A 21,157-nucleotide genomic window follows, 5' to 3' on the forward strand; every position below is an offset into this window, starting at 1 on the left:
ACAATAATCTTAGCTGGTTACAAAGATTCCCATCTAAACATGGGTTTTTTTTTAAACGAGTTTGAAAAAATGTTCTTATTTAATGAGACACTTTGGGCTTTCTCTATTAATTTTTTAAAACTGATGGTTTCATTTACGAGGTTTAAATATATATGACATGAAACAGTTTTTTTTAAAAAGAGGCGATATAGTAGGCTAGTTCAATTCACAGTGCATGTTGGGTAATGTTGTTCTCTGCGGGAAAAAATCCTTGGCACCACTAGAGGGCGCATCAACCACATGGATCCCTTTAGTAGCCATAACGTCACCCTGTTTGACCTTAAAGCTAAAAAAAAAAAAATTATATATATATATATATATATATATATATATATATATATATATATATATATATATATATATATATATATATATATACAAACAAAAGAGTTGAAGCTTTATTTTTGACCTTGGTGACAGTTATTGGGTTGTCATCAGGCAACATGTAGGTGGGTTCAAAGAATAATTTACCTTGGTAATAGTTGTCGACTATCCTATAATCCTAAATTAAAATAGGCTTCAGAAATGATGTCATAGATATTGAGATTGTGTTAAAAGTTTCCCCATTTTTGAACTTGTCAAAATCCACCTCAGTTCACCAGACTTATTTTTTTAAATGGCTGTGGGATATAACCTATTGTATTTATCTACTGTTTAAAGGCAATTGTTAGGTACTGCAGTGCAGCTTTGCTTGAGTATTCTCATTATGTGATATTGTATCAGGATCAGAAATACTTTAATAATCCCAGGGGGATATTATTTTATCAGTATTCTTCCATCACAGGGGAATATTGTAGTTTTTACTTTACTACTGCTGTAGTCAAACACTAATTGGACCACCAACAACATAATGTGTTATATGTTTAGGTATTAAACGCCTACATTTTTTTTTTACCGTAATTCCATACTTTTAAAGGCAACAAGCTACATTTTGCTAAGATTCAACATGTGACCTCTACTTGTAATCAGAGTATTTTTCTATTAGGATATTGCAAATGTGAATCGGAAAAAGCCTGCTTAACTGCTTACAAGACAAAACTGAGTTTTTCCTTTTTCATGTAGTTTTATCTGATGCAAAGATAAAACTGTTGCAGATTTACTCATACCACCCACCAATAACCAGCTTACCCCATATAATTAGTAGGTCCATATAAATGAAGCCAGTTACAAGGATATTGTAATAACGTGGATTTTGAGTTTCCAGCTAAAATTGCAGCAATGTGCAATTTTACAAAAGAAACTTGAGGACATGTTTCTCTCGAGAACTTTTTCTCAGATGGTTGATCAGTGCCCTAAACTGTTCACAGTATACTGTCAGATTATGACATCCAATATTTTGAAGTTATGGTTTATTTTGTAACTTGATGATAAACCCTGTGAGTGAACCCATGACTAACCATGACATGAACATAATAAAACATGGTAAAATAAACGGGATGAAGAACACAGAAGCACTCTACAAACAGAGCCAGAACCACCTCTATTCTTTGAGGAGGCTGCAGTTTTTCATCATCTGTTTGACAATGATCAGGATGTTTTATGAGTCTGTGGCGGCCAGTGCAGTTCTGTTTGCTGTTGTGAGCTGGGAAAGCAGGCTATAGCAGATGCCAGCATACACATCAAACTGATCAGAAGGGCCAGGGACATTGTGGTGATGAAGCGGGACTCTCTGGAGGCGGTATTAGAGAGGAGTCACTGTCCAAGTGTCAAGAGTCATCTTGGACAATGTCTCCCAGCCACTCCATGACTCACAGGCCAAATGCAGGAGCACATTCAGTGGTAGACTCATAACACCAACATGGACCACAGAGCGCCACAAGGAGTCATTTCGGCCTGTGGCCGTCACTGTTCAACGCTTGCCTCAGAATGTCAGACACTTAGAGTCAATGGACCGGCCCCTTATTATACACATATTTAACATATTTCCTTCTGCTCCTTAATATAGTAATATAATTGCACATATTTCATTGCATATTTTCACTGTTTCTTGCTCTGATTCACATTTACGTATATACCAGTTTATATTTACTGCAGCTAAATGAACAATGTATATTCATTTTAATTAATTATTTCTATTCAATGTTATTATTTATTCTTGTAATTTCTCTTTAATATTTCTTTATATACATCTTTCTATCCAAGAATGGATCAACTGTAACGAACACAGTGTCCCCCGGGGATCAATAAAGTATTTCTCCTCTATTCTTTTATCAGAATCAGAATAAAAAAGTATTTAATAAGCCCAGGGGGCAATTATTTTAATGGCAAACTCCAGCTAAACAAACAACATATTAAAAACAACAACAACCACATACATACATGGAAAAGTGACCAAAAGATTGCAGAAAGTCAGTGTGTGTGATAAAAGTGTCCGCTAATAGAAATAATGCAATGTAAAAACATGTAGATTAGGCCTATATATTATAAACTTTTAAAGATGTCTCTTAACTCAGTTAAAACAGTATATATATTACTCTGTTAACGTCTATACTTATTTATTTAAACTTATTTCTTATTAAAAACCGAAGTTTACAAGGAGCACCTGAAGTAGACAGAAACCCCCTCCTCGACGGTGTATTCAAGTTATCCAATAAGGAGCCACCAACTCCTCCACCGCTGATTGGTCACACACGCTAGCTTCACATGTGACTGTTACGTGTATTCAGGAAAACTTCAACGCAGTTTTCTCCGGTTGTTTCCCGGTGAGGCTTTACGTACCGGTGACAAGCTGCGCTCAGAAATGAACGCAGTGACATAAACGAGCCCCAGGAACTACCCAAGTCAAACACAAAACCTGCTACATTGAGCAACTCAAGATGGTTTTAGAATCTATTTCAAGGATAATAAAAGTCCAGCTCCCAGCCTACCTCAAAAGGCTGCCTCTCCCGGAGACGATCGGCGGATTTGCGAGGTTAACAGGTAATTCACTGCAGCTGTGTTGAACTTCTGACTGTCAAGTGAAGATGACTTCTTGACTCATCGGAGGGACTTTTTTTTTTTTTTAGCACAGACCTCTTTACTTAAGCTAGCTGTCTGCAAACAAAAAGTCAGTCCTGCAAAACATATGTGCTCGCGTGCAGTTTGGCATACTTACAACTCTTCATCATAGTTTAGCCATTCTGTTTAGGAACATTAACTCATGAATGACCGTAAGTTATAAAGCCCACCACAGTTTTAATCTGCTTGTGTGAATGTTGATACAAATTTGATTTTAACAATTAAGTATCTGCGTCTAGTAATTTTCAATATGTCCTCTGCTGTGTAAGTGATATCCTGTTAATCCTAAAAGTTAGAAATGCGATGCCATCTTTAACCTCTAGCAATTATATAACAAAAAACAACGACAACCACGGACCACCTATATAGTAAGTTATAGTAAGTTTGACTCCTTTTGGGTTTTGGACTTGTGGTTAGAAAAAACATGACATGCCACCTTGGGCTTTGTCTGGGTTCTGCTGTTTTACAGACCAAATAGCTCCACAAGTGCACATACATCAGCTGTCCTCTGGCTCATGACCAATATTCCCACAAAATCTACTGCAAGTCTTTGAATCCATGTTATGTGCATTTGATAGGCCATTTACACTCACTCACTCACTCACTCATTCTTCCCACCAAATTTCAGCCTCGTAGAGCAAAAATCTTGTGGACCGAACCACCAAGCTATAGGCCTGCTGGTTGCAGCTACATATATCATAAAAAAAATACATTAATTAATTTAAGCCCTTCTAGATTAAGCATGGGAAATGTAATATCCTATTTTTCAGCAGCAACGCTGGAGCTACAGCAGGATTATTTTAAATTCATTAAACACATTTCAAGGCATCTAACTATGTCTGAACAGATCCAAAACGGTGGATTGGTTTATGCGTCAAAACATTTAAAATGTCCAAGCAGTGATGTATACAGAGATTGTTGGATCGTTGCATCAGGATTCTCCTGGGACCTTTGAAACAGAAGTCTTGATAAACTCTTCTGGACTGCATCATGAGCTGTTTGTCTTATCACATATGGCATCTCTTGCTCGTGTTAAATTGAACACAGAAAAGTAATATCATTATTTGTAACTCTTTAACAACAAGCCTCAACCTTACACTGATGCCCTGGTCTTCACAACTTCTTGTTAAGCACAAACTTCACAGTTCAAAAATGAAGGAGAGCAAGCTAAGTTCCGCAGTGGTTTATAAAACCAAAGTGAAAATCCATCTTAATGCAGATCCACAACTTCGACTTGACCTTTCTGCCAACACAGATCTTTTGAAAGTATCAAATTTAGCCTAAAAATAGCCCCAAAAAGTGAAAAAGCTGAGCTAGCCCTGCATTACTGAAATGTTCCAGAGGAGAACCTTTCTGAGAAGGCCATAAAGGCAAAAACGCAACGGATTTTAGTGATTGTGGTACTTAATACTAATTGATAAGACTTGTGAAAGCCTTGCTATAATTAGCTTTTATGTTAAGCTGTTGCCTGAAGTTAAAACGTGTTTCTTAAGTTGTATTTTCTGTCATAAATTAGCAGTTTTACCAGTCAGTGTCGATTAGAAGATGAAAGATGTATTGCGCGCTCTTACATGTGAAATATAATTCCTTAAAGAGATTAAGGATTAGCACTGTCCCATTAGGCATCAAAATCCTTTTACTGAAAGTATTTTAATTGCCGTAAGACTATTGTGAAAAGTTCTGGGAGCTGGGATATCTCATAAAAATTACATAACTGTGGTTAATCCTCACTGGTCTGTCCTCATGTATGGAGAACTGTACAATGACTTTTCCCAAAGCACTTTTCTGGGCTCAGTGTGGCGTTGCTGATAGCTGCTGATGAAGCACAATAATAGAGCAGAAATGAACAAGAGGTGAGGTAGTCCTCCATATGGCCCAGCAGATAACCCTGCAGTTACCTCACTAGGATGAGGATGTTAGACAACTAAATATGCAAATCATACACTACAAATGTTTAATTTTTGCCTGTTCTAAAACATTGTGTTTGAATATTTTTGCATACTGAGGTAAACTGGTATGGAATTGCATAAATTGGGTATGATTGGAAAGTTCTGCGTCAGGCCTAACAATGCACCTTAGCTGTTCTAAAATCACTATAAACCATGGGCTTATTGCTTTAATGAACTAGCTGTGGTGTATTGTGATTAAAGTCTGTGGTGGTGAAGAAAGAGTTGTTTTATTAATTAGAAGTTGGATTGCAATTTGAGCTGCAATTGATGGCTATTTTCATTATCGATCCATCTGTCAGTTATCTTCTGGGTTAATAATTTTGTCTATAAAATGTTAGAAAAAACTGAGAAAATGCCCATCACAATTTCCCAAAGCCTAAGGTGACGTGTTCACATAATTTATTAGTTTAGCCAACAGTCCCAAGCCTAAAGATTTGCAATTTACACTAATATATTACAAGCGGCAATGGACGTGACTCAAATGATTAAACAGTAGTTAAAATAGTTGCTCTTTAACTTTCAGTCAGTGAACAAAAAGATTAATTAACCAATCCTTTCAGCTCTTAATTTGAAGTGTCCCTCATAGGGCTCATGACCATGAATAAATGTTCAACTTATAGCCACCACTGGTTTCAGTTTGCATTCTAGTGACAAAAGGTAAGCCAGTGTTCATGCTGTAGTGATTGTTTGCTAATGTGTGTGTGTCTGTAGTGTCTGAGTGGCTCCGGTTGCTGCCTCTCCTGGGTATCCTGGCTTTACTGGGCTATCTGACCATCCGTCCATTCCTGCCTAAGAAGAAGAAGCAGAGAGACAGCCTTATCAACCTGAAGATCCAGAAAGAGAACCCAAAAGTGGTCAATGAGATAGACATCGAGGACCTGAACAGTGCAAATGTGTGTTACTGTCGATGCTGGCGCTCCAAAACTGTAAGTTGTACCTCGTCTTTATGCATGGAGATCTCCACTTGTAGTGACAGTTAACTTGCAGTTGTTTTTACTTGTCACATAGACTATGGCTTACTTGCATTACAGAAGGCAATAATGTATTAATTGATGCATTTAAAAATGAGAAAAATTCAGGATGAGTTTAGTGTATCTGTATCTTGCTGATCAACTAATATTGTTGTTTCCTGTTCTAGTTTCCTGTTTGTGACAAGTCACACTTAAAGCACAATGAGCTAACTGGAGACAACGTGGGACCGCTCATACTCAAAAAGAAGATACTATAATTGGTCCCAGATGGGAGTTTTCTTCTCACCTCACCTGTTTTAATTTCTTAACAGTTTTTTTTTTTTACAAAAGTCTCACTTTAAGTGTCATGTTTATGTTGCTCAGACCGTGGACGTCCTTATTTGAAGTGGTCTTAAAACACATAAAAATGCAAAATGCCACAGTCTGATGGTGTGTGTTATTTAATGACATTATACATTAAGGAAAATAGCTTTTTTTTTTTTTTATTATTCAACTTGAGTCATGTATCACTCTTTTTTTGGAATTGATTACAAATTATTGGGACCACTTTGAGAGGAAAACTTGAAACATGATTGCATTGTCTTTGAGTTTTATTAATAGGAACCCATCAGGGTAAATGCTTTTTTCTTAGTTAAAGGAGCAGTGTGTAGGATGCAGTGGCATCTAGCGGCAGATCCCACTAAATCCTTGACACTGGCCCTTCAAGTGAAATACTTAATACTAGTCCAACTCTTCTTTATATTATTTAACAGCCAGTTGTTTGACTGTGTGCCAACTATCAAAAAATATTGTTTCACTCTTTGAGGATGTGATATATTATCTTATAAATTATTGTGTGTATGGGAGGCTTCTGGTTATTCTTCAAATGTATTTTGCTCAAACCCTTAAAACATTTGAGTTTTACATTTTTTTCATTCAACTCTGTTACCTTCAAACATTTCAAACCACTGCACCGTTCAAATATCCAATTATACAGTTTGAACCATACTACTATATTGAGGTTTCAGAAACTAACTTCTGTAGCATTTTAAATTCAGTTTAGTTTAGTTTTTTGTCTAGATTCTGTATTCTCATAATGGCTGTATAAAGTTGATCTGCTGGAAATATGCCTTCTTGAGCAATATTTTATACATACATTGCTTGTATTGTCACATCTGTACTTAATCAATGATGCCTATGAATGACTGTTTCTGACCCTTTGTAAGATGATGGCTTGAATTCATTCATCGTGTTAATTTGTAAACTGTAAACATGAATAGTCAGGATGTTAAACTCAACAGTTTTTGTCGAACAGAACTGCAGCTTCATTCCCTTCTTTCACTGTTACGTTTGGAGAACCCTTAATGTCACCTTGAGCTGAAATCTTTTGAAATGAATGATGAGGTGACTGATTACTTTACTTTCTAATTATTTGCTGCTCATTTCCAGTCAGTTCAATTAAAAACACAAATTTTTCCCCAGGGGGCAATATGTTCAAGTAATACTTGCAAGGTATTTCATATGGGAATGCATTATTTGACACTTCTGTCAATCCAAAAACAAACCCATCAGAGTTACTCATGGACATGTACTATTGAAATAGAAACAAGACTACGAATTCAGTCCTCAATGGCTCTATAAGACAGTACAGTAATGCTTTTATAATGCTGATATTTAGCAGGTATGATGTTTACCATGTTCACCATCTAACATTTGCTAATTACCACTAAACACAAAGTACATTTGAGGCTGACCGGAACGTCATTCGTTTTTAAGGTATTTGGTCATTAATGAGCTTGATGGTGGTGCTAGAGGAAGAGACAGGAGATAACCAAAGTCAATAGGATTCCTCCTCTGGGCACCATGGTTATCTGTGATTCATTTCATGACAATCCATCGGACCAACACTGCCACCCGAAAAGCCATGCTGCTGGTATGCATGCAAAGAAAACAGACCAGAAGCCAAAACATAAAGCTGCAGTAGGTAAAAAGCAGTTGCCAGAATTTGAAACAAAGTGAGACATCTTCTTGCAGCTCTCCCCTCTCTATCCTGAGCCAATCAGAAAACTCTTTCTGAAATGACCTGTTATTGGCCAAAGATCTCCTGTCATGGGCTAGATATTCTCTGAAAACAGCCAGGAGGAGGTGAACACTTGAATTACAATATGATGAACGATCATTATAGATATAGGCCTGTGAATGTTCTCATTCACAGGCTAATGAGAATTATAGATATAGTTTTTTGCCCCTCAACACCAAAAATGATCTGCCTACACCAGGTTGAATGAGACAATGACTAGAATTAAGGAAATAGGACACAGTTAATTGAATTGTACAAACATTTTTGTATAGTAATAATTTAAGTTATCACTAATACTAAAATGCAAGAGAAGAACAATTCTTGCCATGTTTTTTCATTTATTGTTTAAAGAATATTTGGTAAAAAACTAATGTTCAATTCTGTCCTTATAAATAGTTGCTAAAAATACACAACGAGGCAATGTAAATACATTCAAAAACATTAACTTACACTGCATACTTCTGTAAAAAAAAACATCAACTTTTACAAATCAATCTGTAACAATCAAACGATCTGAGGTTGGGTTAACACGAATGTTTTGAAAACGGACATGATCATTGTTGATAATTTGTGACATCAAAAGCAAAAATATTGCAGATAATGGGAGTTTTAGCAGCACGGTGTATAAACCAGAGTATTTGTGAACTACAAAAAACATTTTCATTACCAACACACAGCTAATTAACACAAATGCAAAAATACACAAACACACAGCTGTAAAAATATTGAGAGTGCAGAACACCTAAAGACTTAAATGTGTTTCAACGGTGTGGTCTAATTTCAAACAAAAAAAATATTGCTACTGTCAGTGCATTCAATTATGCAGCCCTCCAAAGGAACAGCTTCTGATAAATTACCACCTTTTCAAGTCCAGATACAGTAAATAATAAATTGAATAGTAGTAATACATTTATACGTTTTCAGAGAATATGAGGTGAGCAATATACCCCTTCACAAAAATGGGATTGATTCAAAGTTGATTTGGGACCAGAAACAAAACCACCTCTTATCTATTGTGATACAGCATGAGTGTGCAGACACTGGGATGTTGGTCAGTGGTCTGGAGCCTGAGGCGTGGAAACCACCAGAGGCTATAAATACAGAGTGAATCACGTGTTCCTGCAGCATAGCAAACATCAGGAGCTGACTGGCAGATCGAAAAGAGCCACTCTGTGGCTAAAGGAAAGCTTAAATATCCGAGGTGTGAAAGCACCAGGGAAGTCTCTTTAAATGTCCTCCCTTACTGGATGAAGACAGGTGATGTCAGAGTGTGCTCTCATAGGTGACAGGTGTTTCATTTTCATCTTCACATCCTGCTGCGGTGCCTAGGAAAGATAGAGAGGAAACAGAGGGAGAAAATGTCATGAGAAAAGCTTCAGTAACAAACACAACAATAAAACAAAACTTTGCACTATGGTTAATCCAGTGTCCTTAAACTGTAACAGTAACAATGCCAGTGTTGTTTGGTTGTGAAAGACATGAGGGCATAAATGACAGGGTAAACAAAAGCAACCCACAAACTATGCAAATCCTTGTCTGAGTGGATGCATTTATGACAAAGGTGAAGAAGGAAAAAGCTTTTGCAGGGAAGTATATTCATTACTCAAACACAACTGCAAGGCGAGGTTTGACTGGGGTGTTGAGCTGAGTTGAACTGCTTAATGTAGGACTTTACCTACCTAAGAAAAAGGCGGATATATTGGGTTTGACTCGCTCACCACAGGTGGAGTTCTTTGGTTTCTGTAGCAGGAGAGGTCCAGTGAGCCCTATGAGAAGAGCTCCCACGGGGGCTGTGAGAAGGATGGCAAGCACGGCCACAGTCAGCACATCCATGCCGTACTTCTGCAGCTGCTTGTCGTCTTTTGTCCTGGCCATGTCTAAAGCTGTGGAGCCTATAGCTGCCTGATGAGGAAAAGTAAAAATGGCATTTACCATCCCAATGAGAGGACACTTGAAGTTATAACAAAACCTTACTGTGCCTGTATCTGTCTGAAGAGCAACATTTGCACCTATGTACTACAAAATCTTTTTAGAAAAAGAAAAGAAAATCCTAATTGAGCAGAATGTAAAACTCTTGAGAGTGTACAAATATTTCAGCAGTGACATACCTGCACTGTGGCTTTGGGCATCCACGCAAGGGCTATGAACACTTTTTCCTTCATGCTAAAGCCCGCACACAACACACAGACAAAGGTGAACAGGAGCCGAACCAGCAGTGCAATAAGCAGAGAGGCTATACCCAGACCTGAAGAGACAGACAGAGGTGTCACACTATATTGGTTATATTACTGTAAAAAAACGAACAAAAAACATTACATCACCAGTACTTCCTCTCAAAAGTTGTGTGCAAGGAGCAGCACTGTAGTGGTGAAAAATAGAAAAACACAGTGGCTTGCTGAGTGTTGCTTACTGTTTATAACGCTTTACTTACTATAACTGTGAGTTTTGGTGCATGTACACCTACAGTATATTGTATTTCCTCCTATGCTGCAGAGTGATTTTATTATATAAAAGACAAGGAAATAAAACTGAGCTTGGAGAAGATTTATGTCTTTTGTCAAAAAAAAGTCATTTTGAAGCAATATATTTCATGACATGTAATGAAACACTTTAACAGTGAAGACATTTATCATATTTTATGTGTAAGAACACCAAGAGCTTTACTGTCATAAACTGAGCAGTAGGATCATTTTAAGTACAGGGTCAGAGGGTGCGTTTATGTAATTTATGCTACATTTTGACCGGAAGTGCATGAGCAACTCTACCCATCTGGACAAGAGAGAGAAAGAAAGCCGTATACGTCTTAAAACATTTTTAGGTAGATACAGTTGAGGTTTTAATACCACACCTGCTCATCTCTTTTAAAAGCACAAGAGGTTGTTTTTTTTGTTTGTTTTTTAAATGGGCCCAGCAGGTCTGGTAGATTTTCCCTATAACAAGAAGATGATGCTCTGAGGTCACGTCACAGTGAGGACAGTGAAACTTCGGTCATATTTTTGTAACAATTCATTTTACATGAAAACTACATGTAGTACTTTTTTAAAAATAATTCTCTAGGGATGTCCTGAATACCAATTTTTCACTACAAAGAGCCGGTTGAAAATCTGCATAATTTCCCTTTATAAGCACTCAGATCATTTTCCCAATTTACTCTCATATGGAACTTCCATGAAAGTGTTAACACAGACTCTTTAGTATTTACTGGACACAGGCAGAAAGATAAAAATCTCCCGGGGCTCCTTTTTTGATTATGGAAATATATTTACATCCATACAGCCACATTTGAATCTCACACAGTGATAACAGCCACCTCACTGTGTTATTGTGTGTGTGTGTGTTAGACTGTATATAAAGATGGAAGACTTGACGGCTCCCCAACAGTGAAGCCCAAACATCCTTTTTCCCAAAGATAATTAGTTTTTTTTGTTTGTTATTTTATGGACAGGACTTCAATGACAAAACTTCAGCGCCTAATGCCTACTGAAAAGACTTTGTATTTTGATTCCTTTTGTGCAGTAGGAGGAAGTGGAGACTTGTCGTTCCATCTTTTTATTCAGTCTATGGTGTATGTGTGTGGTCGCCTCACCAACTGTTAGTCCCTCCAACTCAGAGACTCTGATTTCTGCTCCTATTAGTCCGAAGAGTAGAGGCTGAAACACATCCCATGCCCACCCCACCACTTCTTCCACACGTGCCTTAAGAAAAGCAGAACACACCGAAATGTTTAGAAAGGCAATTGTTGACATGCAGCGGTGAAGAACCTGTACAACCTAAATAATATTTCAATAACTCCTAATGAAATATACTTCTCTGCTGAGTTAACCTAGGCAAAAGTCAGCTCTATAATGCTCAGCTCAGCGAATAGAGAGGTATAAAATATGCTGTATGTAAAACAGATGTTGCTTGAATGTGTTGATACCTTTTCTGACCCCCAGCCGAGGCCAGCCAGGAATGCCAACACCAGGGTGCAGAGGCCTCCAGAGCCAGGAATCCCAGCCACACCGCTGCCAAAGACGGCAAAGACGGACAGACCCAGCACCAAGAAGGATCGCTTCATTACCAAGTGTTTCTAGGTAAAAGATACAGTCAATGATTAATTACAGGATATTCTAATTAAATGAAATCTATTAATACAAAATGCTCCATATAACACTTGTAAGGTAGATATTAGGAAGTTAATGACATTTTATATATATATTTATTGATTCTTGATTCTGACAGGCTATAAAAACATTGATGGAATTGAGACAGCACAGCAATATCGCTTATAGAAAGACAATCATGACCAACAAACACATGTCCTCTATTATATTCCTGTGTCGTTCCCCACTTAGAAGAATCCTTAGTGCCTTCATCAAAAGTCCTCAGGGTTTATAATTTCAGATCAAAAGCGCAACACTTCACAGACATTGTTGACTATTTCCAATTTGTTTCATGCACAGGTTGGCTGTGCTGTCAAGTAGCGTAAGGATGACTAGGCGATAGTGAATAGGGTTGGGACTATGTCCACATTGAAACATTACAATGGATGATGATATTCAGGCTGTCATCTTGCTTCCTGTGCACTCATCTGTCTTTCCCCTCTGCCATGCTTTGGACTGGGGCTGCTGGAGTTATTAAAACTGAAAGTGAAACTTAATATGGGCACTAAACCCTAATCATGGGCATGCTGCAAGAGATTGTCTACCTGGTCAACACTGGGAAAGTACTGGATGAGGAAGCCAAGAAGAATCCCAGCAACCATTCCACCAACCACCTCCATTACACCTCTCAGAAGGTTGAACCAAGTGGAGCCTAAAAGGATCAGCAGAGAACATATACAGTTAATATAATTAAATGAAAATAAAAGACACTGACAACCTATGAGAGAAGCTGGGTAATCATAGATGGTACTATTGAGTGTTTTAAATGCAGTTTAGAATAGCTCTACAAAGACTCTACAAAGTGGTAAACTGGAGTGTTGAAAGACAAAAATCTGTTGACAAGAATAAACAGCACACTCATACCCTCTGCTGAGCTCCTGACAAACTACACATGGAAGTAACTTTTTTTAATATGCTACTCAATGTTGACCTACACTGACTGCAGTTCACTGCACTCGCCTCCCCTCGCCTGGAGATAAGGTGGTGTTGCATTTCAAGAAAAGAACACTAAAGTCAGCACTTCTTATTTTCCCTCGCTTCTCCACTAAACACAAACGCATACGTCCACAGGTTACCTGTGGCGAAGGCCATGCCCAGGCATGTGGTGAACCCTGTGATGGCAAGAATGTCATCAAAGCTGCCTGCAGCCATCAGCAAGGTGGGGATGCCCTGCTCCACGCCGTAACCATCCTTCTGCAGCAGCAGCATGGAGGGAACCACCACAGCTGGAGACACAGCGCCCAGCACAAAGCTGCAACAACAAGCCAAAGGGAGCCATTCCTACTGCATGATATACTGTACACTGTAGCTGAGACACAATTTTGACACAATAATTTGATAAGATAAGAAGTTGCAAAGTGATCTAGTGACTCTTGGGGAGCAGTGTGTTTTCCATTCTCTGCTTCATGGGAACATGTTCCTTATCAATCTGACTTATCTAGCTTTCCATGTCTTGGCATTCATACTCTGCTGCTATCTGCCTCAGAGGAGTAAACTGCTCCTGTAGCATAGAGAGCTGGACTGTCTGCTCACAAAGCAGATTCTGGAAGTATTTTGTGAATTAAAATGTATTTATTTTATTTCTGTTGTGAAAAATATCAGACATATACATAAAGGAGACCCTGTTAAGTCCAAATGAGTCTGTCTAAATTAGGCCAATTAAGGCTTTTAATACAACTTGTGTCCTTGCTCTGCCAGAGTCTGATGATCATCTTTTTAAAAAACAAAATGTCTTTAAAGAGCACTTAAATGTCTCAGGTTCCCTGGATTTACTGCATGTGAAACTGACTAGCTTCTGCATTTGTTATAATTTGAAAAGTATATAATATAATTTGAAATGTGTGTCCGTTAGGCCTTTTATGCTTATACCGTCCATGATTATAATTCCTTCTGTGGAACTTTGTACCGTTTCTTTCTCCCTACATTTCCTCACTGTGAAACTATTTAATACAAAAAAAGAATTTGCAAAAAAGTTGAAAATGATATGGTAAATATATTTGATCCTCTCTGGTTCTGGACAGTCTGTCCTGGACATACTGTAATATTAATAAACAGCTTGTTATGAAGTAGGAAATAAAAAGTGGAGATGGAGTGGCAGAATGAGCGGTGTTGTATTTACCCAAGGATGAAGCCCCACACCCAGGGCAAGCCCATGAGGAAGTGAGACACCAGAGCTGTGACGCAAGCCTCTATAATGCAGGGCCCAGCTGCCACACGTACACACACGGATTTCAGTTTCCTCAGAGCCTGACAGGACAGATACATACGTTGTTTAATAGTTTGTAATTAATTAACTTTTATACAGCGTTAAATAGAGGATTAACAAGTGCAGTGACGCGTAGTAGTACTGAATGATTTGTTGATTAATTAACTGGAACATCTGAAAATTGACAGAGAAATGACTTGACAACACTGCTGCTAACCAATTAAGACATTATTTAATACAAAAATAATCAAATTAAAAGCATTAGCTGGTAACAAAGCTCAGATTTGCTTGTTGTTTCTCATATCACTGGAAAATTAATCATTTTGAATCTGGATTATGACCAGAGATGAGACTACTGGAACATAATTATTATGTCTCTAAACCTTTCTGTGTGCTGATACTAAGCTTCAGTAGTGGAGCATGTAGCGTACCGTGGCATCCAACCCCAGACCAGCTCTGGCCAGAATGACAGCCAGAGCGATGTTCCTCAGTGACGCAGACCACTTGAAGTCAATGTACACCCCATCTGTTATAACTGGGATGTTTCTCAGCAAGAAACCCATCAGCAGCATACCTGCAGCACAGCGGAGGGTGTGAGAGTGGAAAGATGAGCTTTTAGGACTGTCTATTACACAGATGCAGAACAAAGACCACCTGTTGCTTTTTGAACTTACGGTGCTCATGCTGAACACCTGAGACACTGAGGTTCACTGTAGGACTGTGGTCACTGTCTTATAGCACTAAAAACTCATGTTTCAACAATATCCAAACCTTCTCAAAAATGTTCAATCTTCAAATTCTTATGTTCAATATTGTGTTATGCTATATATTGTATATTGTCATGGGGATATGAAATGCCATATATCGTGATATGAGATTTTGGTCATATCTCTGAGCCCTACTGAGAATATTGCATTAAAATATCACACCACATCATTGAGAACTGTTAAAATCATAATAATTTAAGATCTTCATGATTACTGTTATGGATGTGATCTCAAATTGGGTAGATCTCAAAAAGATAGAGCAGTCATGAACTGCAGCTGCCTTTTGATGTTATTGGCGTATAAGGAGTGGCTCTGGCTTCCTTGATTTTTATCTTATCAGGGGCAGCTGGTGACTTATGATATCCATTTTCAAATTCACAACACCAGGAATTCACATTGTATTACATGTAAACCTTTGCCAAATGCTTTAAAAGAGGATATTGATTATTTTATCTTCTGATCGATGTCAATCACCTTTGATTAACATTGACAAGGCTCAATTTACCAGAGACTTACATCTCTTACACTTCTATCCTCAACATCTTTTGCTAAATAGCAGTATCACCGATAATTTTCACGCTATCAGGGCCATTATCATGTAGACTACAACAAATAGAAGTACATACGATACATACAGTATATAAAACATCATATAATACAAAATACTTTTCAGAATCCAGATTACCAGAAGTCAATGTGTACTTTACTAAGATTGGAACAAGTGCGTAGCATGATTGTACAGTTAATCAGGAACTGACGTTTGACCTCAATTAAATCAATAATAAAGGTGAAATGAGTCACCAATTGAATAGGTCCGTGAGTCCACCATTAAGTGTAATAGCAGGCATATCACTTGCTGATGATTCATGAATGGAGATGAGCTTACTATTTATTTTACAACATTACCATTTGCTGCGCCGGCTCATAAATGCTTCTTAAAGTCATTTGGGTATATTTCAAGATTATTTTAAGTGCTTCCACTGTGATTCATGAAACTTGCAATTTAACTGATATTAATACAATGTTTTATACTGTACAGACAGAACTCAGTGTAGGACTGCTACACTATAGTTTGCTTTACAAAAAGAGTAACAACTGGCTGAGCATACTATTGTTAGGTAACTGGGGCAAACTGGAGATAGCTGAAGTTGCCTATTAGCTATAGCTAGCCACTCTGGTGTATGCTTACTGAGGGTAATGTCACAATACACCATTCATCACCTCAACCTGCCATACTATTCTCTTATGCTGAAATAAATTACTAATCTATTTGCTACAACTGTCAGAACTATAGTGGTAATCGGTGATTCGGCAGATACACCTTTATGTTTAATTGTTGTTAATAAATATGACAGGCATTTACCTTCATTCATCAAATAAACTGTTTTAACACGAACACTAGAAGATTATGTATTGCATTACTAAATACCCTCCTGGTGGAGGCATCTGTGTAACTAAATATTCAAATAAAAGGTCTGTATTAACACAGTAGCGCATAATACATAACCACTAAATTCTCAGGCCTACCAAGGAGGGGCGGGAACGGTGGAAGTTTGGGCAGACGGATGAGAGCCACCACTTTGCCACCGATGATTGCGCTGATGAAGAGGATCGTGATTCCAAACAAGTTTCCCCCTGGAAGACACTCTTTCTCTGTGATAGACCACACCACTCCAAAGAGCACAGCTGCCAGAAGGACTGGAGAGGACACAGGAGACTGATGTTAGATTTTATTTTATATGCCACAATAGTGTTTGTGATGATCATTACCTCTGCTAAGAAGGTTATTTTTTCATTTTGGTTTGTCTGTTTGTTTGCTTGTCTGTAAAACAGGATCGAGGAAAACTACTGACCCAATTTTAAGGGCAAAGGAAGAACAAACCATGACATATTTTGGAGCAGATTCGATTCAAGGGGCAGATACAGGAATTATTTTCCCCTTTCGTTAAAATTGCAAGAAAGGGCATTTGTGCTGCATTCATGTGATATTAGACAATCAGAAAATTGAGTCCCTGACTGGCAAAGTTCGGACTGCATTAACACTGTGAGATAGACCATACCTTGGTGGTACTCTGCCCTGCTATTTACATCTGCGATGTTTTAGAATTGTCAACCTCTCAAACTTCTTTAAAAGTAAGTAGTTTAATAAACGGACCCACTAAGAGTTCATTGTTGACTGACGACCTCTCTGTAAATGTGTTGTGTAATATGAACATTAAAAAAAAGCATTGGTGTGTGTGTGTGTGTATTCATTTAACTAAAACATTGCTTTTTTTGTTGTTCAAAATGGACAAGATAATGTGATCTAAATCTTTTCACAATCTCCAAACCAGCCCCACTTGCTTACCTTTAGTAATGAGGGAGGCCAGAAGGCCTCTGGGTGGACATGGGCAAAACCTTCGAAGTAAAGGGCAGCACACCACTGGGGGATCTGTGTTAGTGCCAGCATCCACCACAGGGTTTCGAGGAATAAAAAAGGAGGTTTCCTCTGTGACATTTGGACTGGAGCAGCGCCGTACCACCACCTGGATCTGGTTCACACTCAGGTGCTGGAGGTGGAAGATCATAAAATTCACACGATCAGGTCATGTTTGCCTAGTGGATAAAATGTTTTAGATACCTTCACACCACGTCTGCAAAGGCAATACATGATAAAAGAAGTACTTCTAAAACACAGTTTTAATTACAGTGTTTTATATGTTGTTACACACAACGACACAAACCGTAGTAGTATCCAGGCCTTACGGAAGTAGCTGAGCGGTAAACATAAATGGGACATCTTATACAGAGTACCAGATCTAAGGTGTCACCCTGACACAAATGTGAATGCATATCTTACGGAAATATTAGAAATCTGGTAGAGGTCCCTGTAGCCTGTTTAAATGCCGAGCCCTTATTAAGTATCATCCCCTATCAGGATTGTTGACACAGAGGTGCGTCATCCCAGCAGGTTCCAGGCTACTGTTTCTTGGCAAATAATAGACTGATGATATGAACTTGCTGATAAATTTGACTCCAAGAACACCCGCTTTGTTAAAATGCTTAGGTCGGTAAGTTTTGACTTTAAATCTTGCTGCATGTTAATTGGCTGTCCCATTAGAATTACAGCAACTAATGATGAACAAATTATATCAGGCAAACAATTAATTTTACAAGGTAAAAGAACAGTTCAAATCACAGAGAACCAAATATGAAAGACAAAGAAGCAGAGCCACATGACAGCAACCACATCATTTAAGTGTATTTCTTATTCAGTGACTATAAAAATAATACAAAAACTATGTCATTTTCCCATTACGAATACACATTGTCAGGCTTATCAACACATTTCAGTTTTGTCAAGGCATTACAAAATTAAACTTAATCAAAAATGGGTTCAATCACAGAACAGTGTTAAAGATCCTTATTAGCAAATAATACCTCCACATGGTTTGCAGCAGGCAAAGCAATGTCGATCAGTGGGCTGGGTACTGGACTGGGTGCGCGACTGGGTGCTGGACTTGGAGCTGGACTGGGTTCAAAGCTGGGCTCCGGGACCGCAGGTTTGGGCTGAGTGTCCTCCATGGCAACACTCTACAGTATTACTGGTTCACTCACTTCTCTCTCAAAGTATCAAGCCAAGGGGTGGGGTTGGCCATTGATGGGCAGTTCCCTCACTTCTGCTTCTGTATGTCCAGCTCTGACTGCATGCTCCTATTCATACAACACAGTTTTATCAGTAGAGAAACAAATTATTGTTTACCTAATATATAAAGGAGAGCAGTAGTGTTGGTATAGGTGTGGAAACTGGCATGGCATGAAATAATATGCTTAATCTCTCACATACACAGCAGGCTCTAAAGGGGGGGGGGGGGGGGGGGGGGGGCTCTAAAGAGTTACAAAATGGCTCTAAAGTGAATATAGTAAAATATGAGAAAACTATTGAAAGTATTATATGAAGCTACGTGCTGGCTATTGAATGCTGGTTACCAGAGTAAAGTTAGTTTGATATTTGATATTCGTCTGTGCAAACTTTCATTTTTCTATGTCCATGGTGTCAAAGTCTTGATTTTCCATAGTTTTGGCATATGTTGGGAGTCATGCACTTTATTCCAAAAATGATATACTATTGTTTTCCCACAAAATTTCAGCTGTAAAAGATATGAGAGGATGTCCAAGACACATGAGAGGTGATTTTGTGTAGATATATTCATAATTGAGCAAGCTATTGAGACAAGAACACTGAAAAGTGCATATGTAAGACAAATGACAAATGTCAAAATTATAATAATACATTTTATTTGTATAGCACTTTTCTAAAGGTAATCAAAGACACTTTACATAGACGAATACAAATCAATACATTAAAACAAGTTCAAATAACAACAAGAAGGCTACAAGTGAGTACATTAAAAACAAGCAGGCAATATTTAAGAAGTACACACATTTAAAAGCAAGAAGTGATGCAGCAGAAATAAATGACAGTGTATTATTGGGGGTAGAGGGCAATTCTGAAGAGATGGGTTTGATGAGTGATTTGAAGATGTGCTGGTCGGAGCAGTCACGGATGTGTGTGGGTAGTGAGGTCCAGAGGGAGGGGGCAGCAATGGAAAACGCTCTGTCGCCCAGGTACAGTACTGGGTCCTGACAGGTAGGGAGAGGAGGTTATTGTTGGAGGAGCATTGGTGACGGGGTGGTGAGGTAGGAAGGGTCCTGGTTGTGGAGAGCTTTGTGGGTGAGGAGGAGCCAGAGGAGATTTTGTAGAACAGGGGTGATGTGGTCACGAGAGCAGTGAGGAGGCCAGCAGCAGAGTTTGGGATATATTGAAGTTTGTTAAAAATTTTGGCAGGTGAACCGTAGAGGATGCCATTGCAGTAGTGTATTCTGGATGTGATGAATGCGTGAATCAGCAGCAGAGAAGGTGAGTGATGGGCGGAGAAAGGCAATGTTCTTGTGGTGAAAAAGGGCAGTCCTGGTGGTGTGGTTTACATGTGGTTAAAAGGTGAGCTTGCTGTCGAACATGACTCCAAGGTTTTCGCAGGTGTAGGGACGGAGAGAGTGAAGTTGTGGATGTTATTGGTGAGGGATTTGGGGCAGATGATTATCATGTCTGATTTGTTACAGTTGGGTTGGGGGAAGTTGTTTTGCATCCAGGATTTTGATTCAGGGAAGCAGGTGGTCAGAGTGGCGCAAGTGGCTGTGGTGATGGATTTGGTGGAGATGTAGATTTGGAAATCGTTAGCGTTGCAGTTGAAGGGGAGACTATGTTTGTGAATAATGTTGCAGAGGGGGAGGATGTAGAGGATGAAGAGAAGAGGACCAAGCACCGGACATCTTGGGACAGAGGAGGAAGATGGAGGAAGTGCAGTTATTATGTTGATTAATTGTTGTCTATTGGGGAGGTAGGAGCCAGGAGAGTGCAGTGCCAGTGATGTTGAAGAAGGTTTCCAAACGGGAGAGGAGGATGGAGTGGTTGATGGTGTCGAAGGCTGCAGTGAGGTCGAGAATGATGAGGATGGTGAGGTGAGGCCACAGTCAGAGGTGAGGAGGAGGTCATTGGTGACTTTTAGGAGGGCTGTTTCGGTGCAGTGTTGTGGGCAAAATCCAGATTGAAATGGTTCATACAGGTGGTTAGAGGTCAGGTGGGTTTTGACTTGAGCAGCAAAAAACAAGTACCAGAATTTTAGAGAGAAGGGGGAGATTGGAGATGGGATGGAAGTTGGACATGATGACATTACGTTTGTTGAGTGGGGAAAAAAAGAGTGTTGGGGGTTGGAGCCAGAATGTCTTTACATATGATGATAAACAGTAAAGGAATTAGCTTTTTCCCCCACAAACTATCAGCTGTGAACGATGGAAAAGGATGTCCAAGGCGCATGAGAGGTGAAAGTGGTGAAGAAATATTCATAAATGAGAAAGCTATTGGAAAGGGAATGCAGAAACTTTATCTATATATCAACGTATGCATATAAGAGTAACACAGACTCAAACATACAAGAGGTGGTTTGATGTGATGTGTGTTTGATATTCATAAATGAGCAAGCTGTT

The 21,157-nt window shown here is 38.7% G+C and overlaps 2 protein-coding genes across 2 annotated transcripts; one reads left to right on the forward strand and one right to left on the reverse strand.

The window, feature by feature from the left end:
• The first annotated feature begins 2,852 nt into the window (after positions 1–2,852).
• cisd2 (CDGSH iron sulfur domain 2) lies at positions 2,853–7,145 on the forward strand. Its single transcript, XM_083923039.1, has 3 exons — positions 2,853–2,958; positions 5,697–5,911; positions 6,124–7,145. Exons 1-3 carry the CDS (start codon positions 2,856–2,858, stop codon positions 6,211–6,213), a joined length of 408 nt encoding a protein of 135 aa, XP_083779165.1. The 5' UTR covers positions 2,853–2,855; the 3' UTR covers positions 6,214–7,145.
• Positions 7,146–8,352: 1,207 nt separating this feature from the next.
• LOC310954350 (sodium/hydrogen exchanger 9B2) lies at positions 8,353–18,781 on the reverse strand. The gene is made up of 12 exons (XM_083923772.1): positions 18,551–18,781; positions 17,478–17,679; positions 16,658–16,828; positions 14,795–14,937; positions 14,277–14,404; positions 13,234–13,409; positions 12,703–12,809; positions 11,935–12,084; positions 11,602–11,710; positions 10,124–10,260; positions 9,695–9,917; positions 8,353–9,340 (listed from the first exon to the last, which is right to left on the reverse strand). The coding sequence occupies exons 1-12, from the start codon at positions 18,692–18,694 to the stop codon at positions 9,279–9,281; spliced, it is 1,752 nt and encodes a 583-aa protein (XP_083779898.1). The 5' UTR covers positions 18,695–18,781; the 3' UTR covers positions 8,353–9,278.
• Positions 18,782–21,157: the final 2,376 nt, after the last annotated feature.

This window comes from Echiichthys vipera (genome assembly GCF_963691815.1).
Source record: "Echiichthys vipera genome assembly, chromosome: 2".
Classification (NCBI taxonomy): domain Eukaryota; kingdom Metazoa; phylum Chordata; class Actinopteri; order Perciformes; family Trachinidae; genus Echiichthys; species Echiichthys vipera.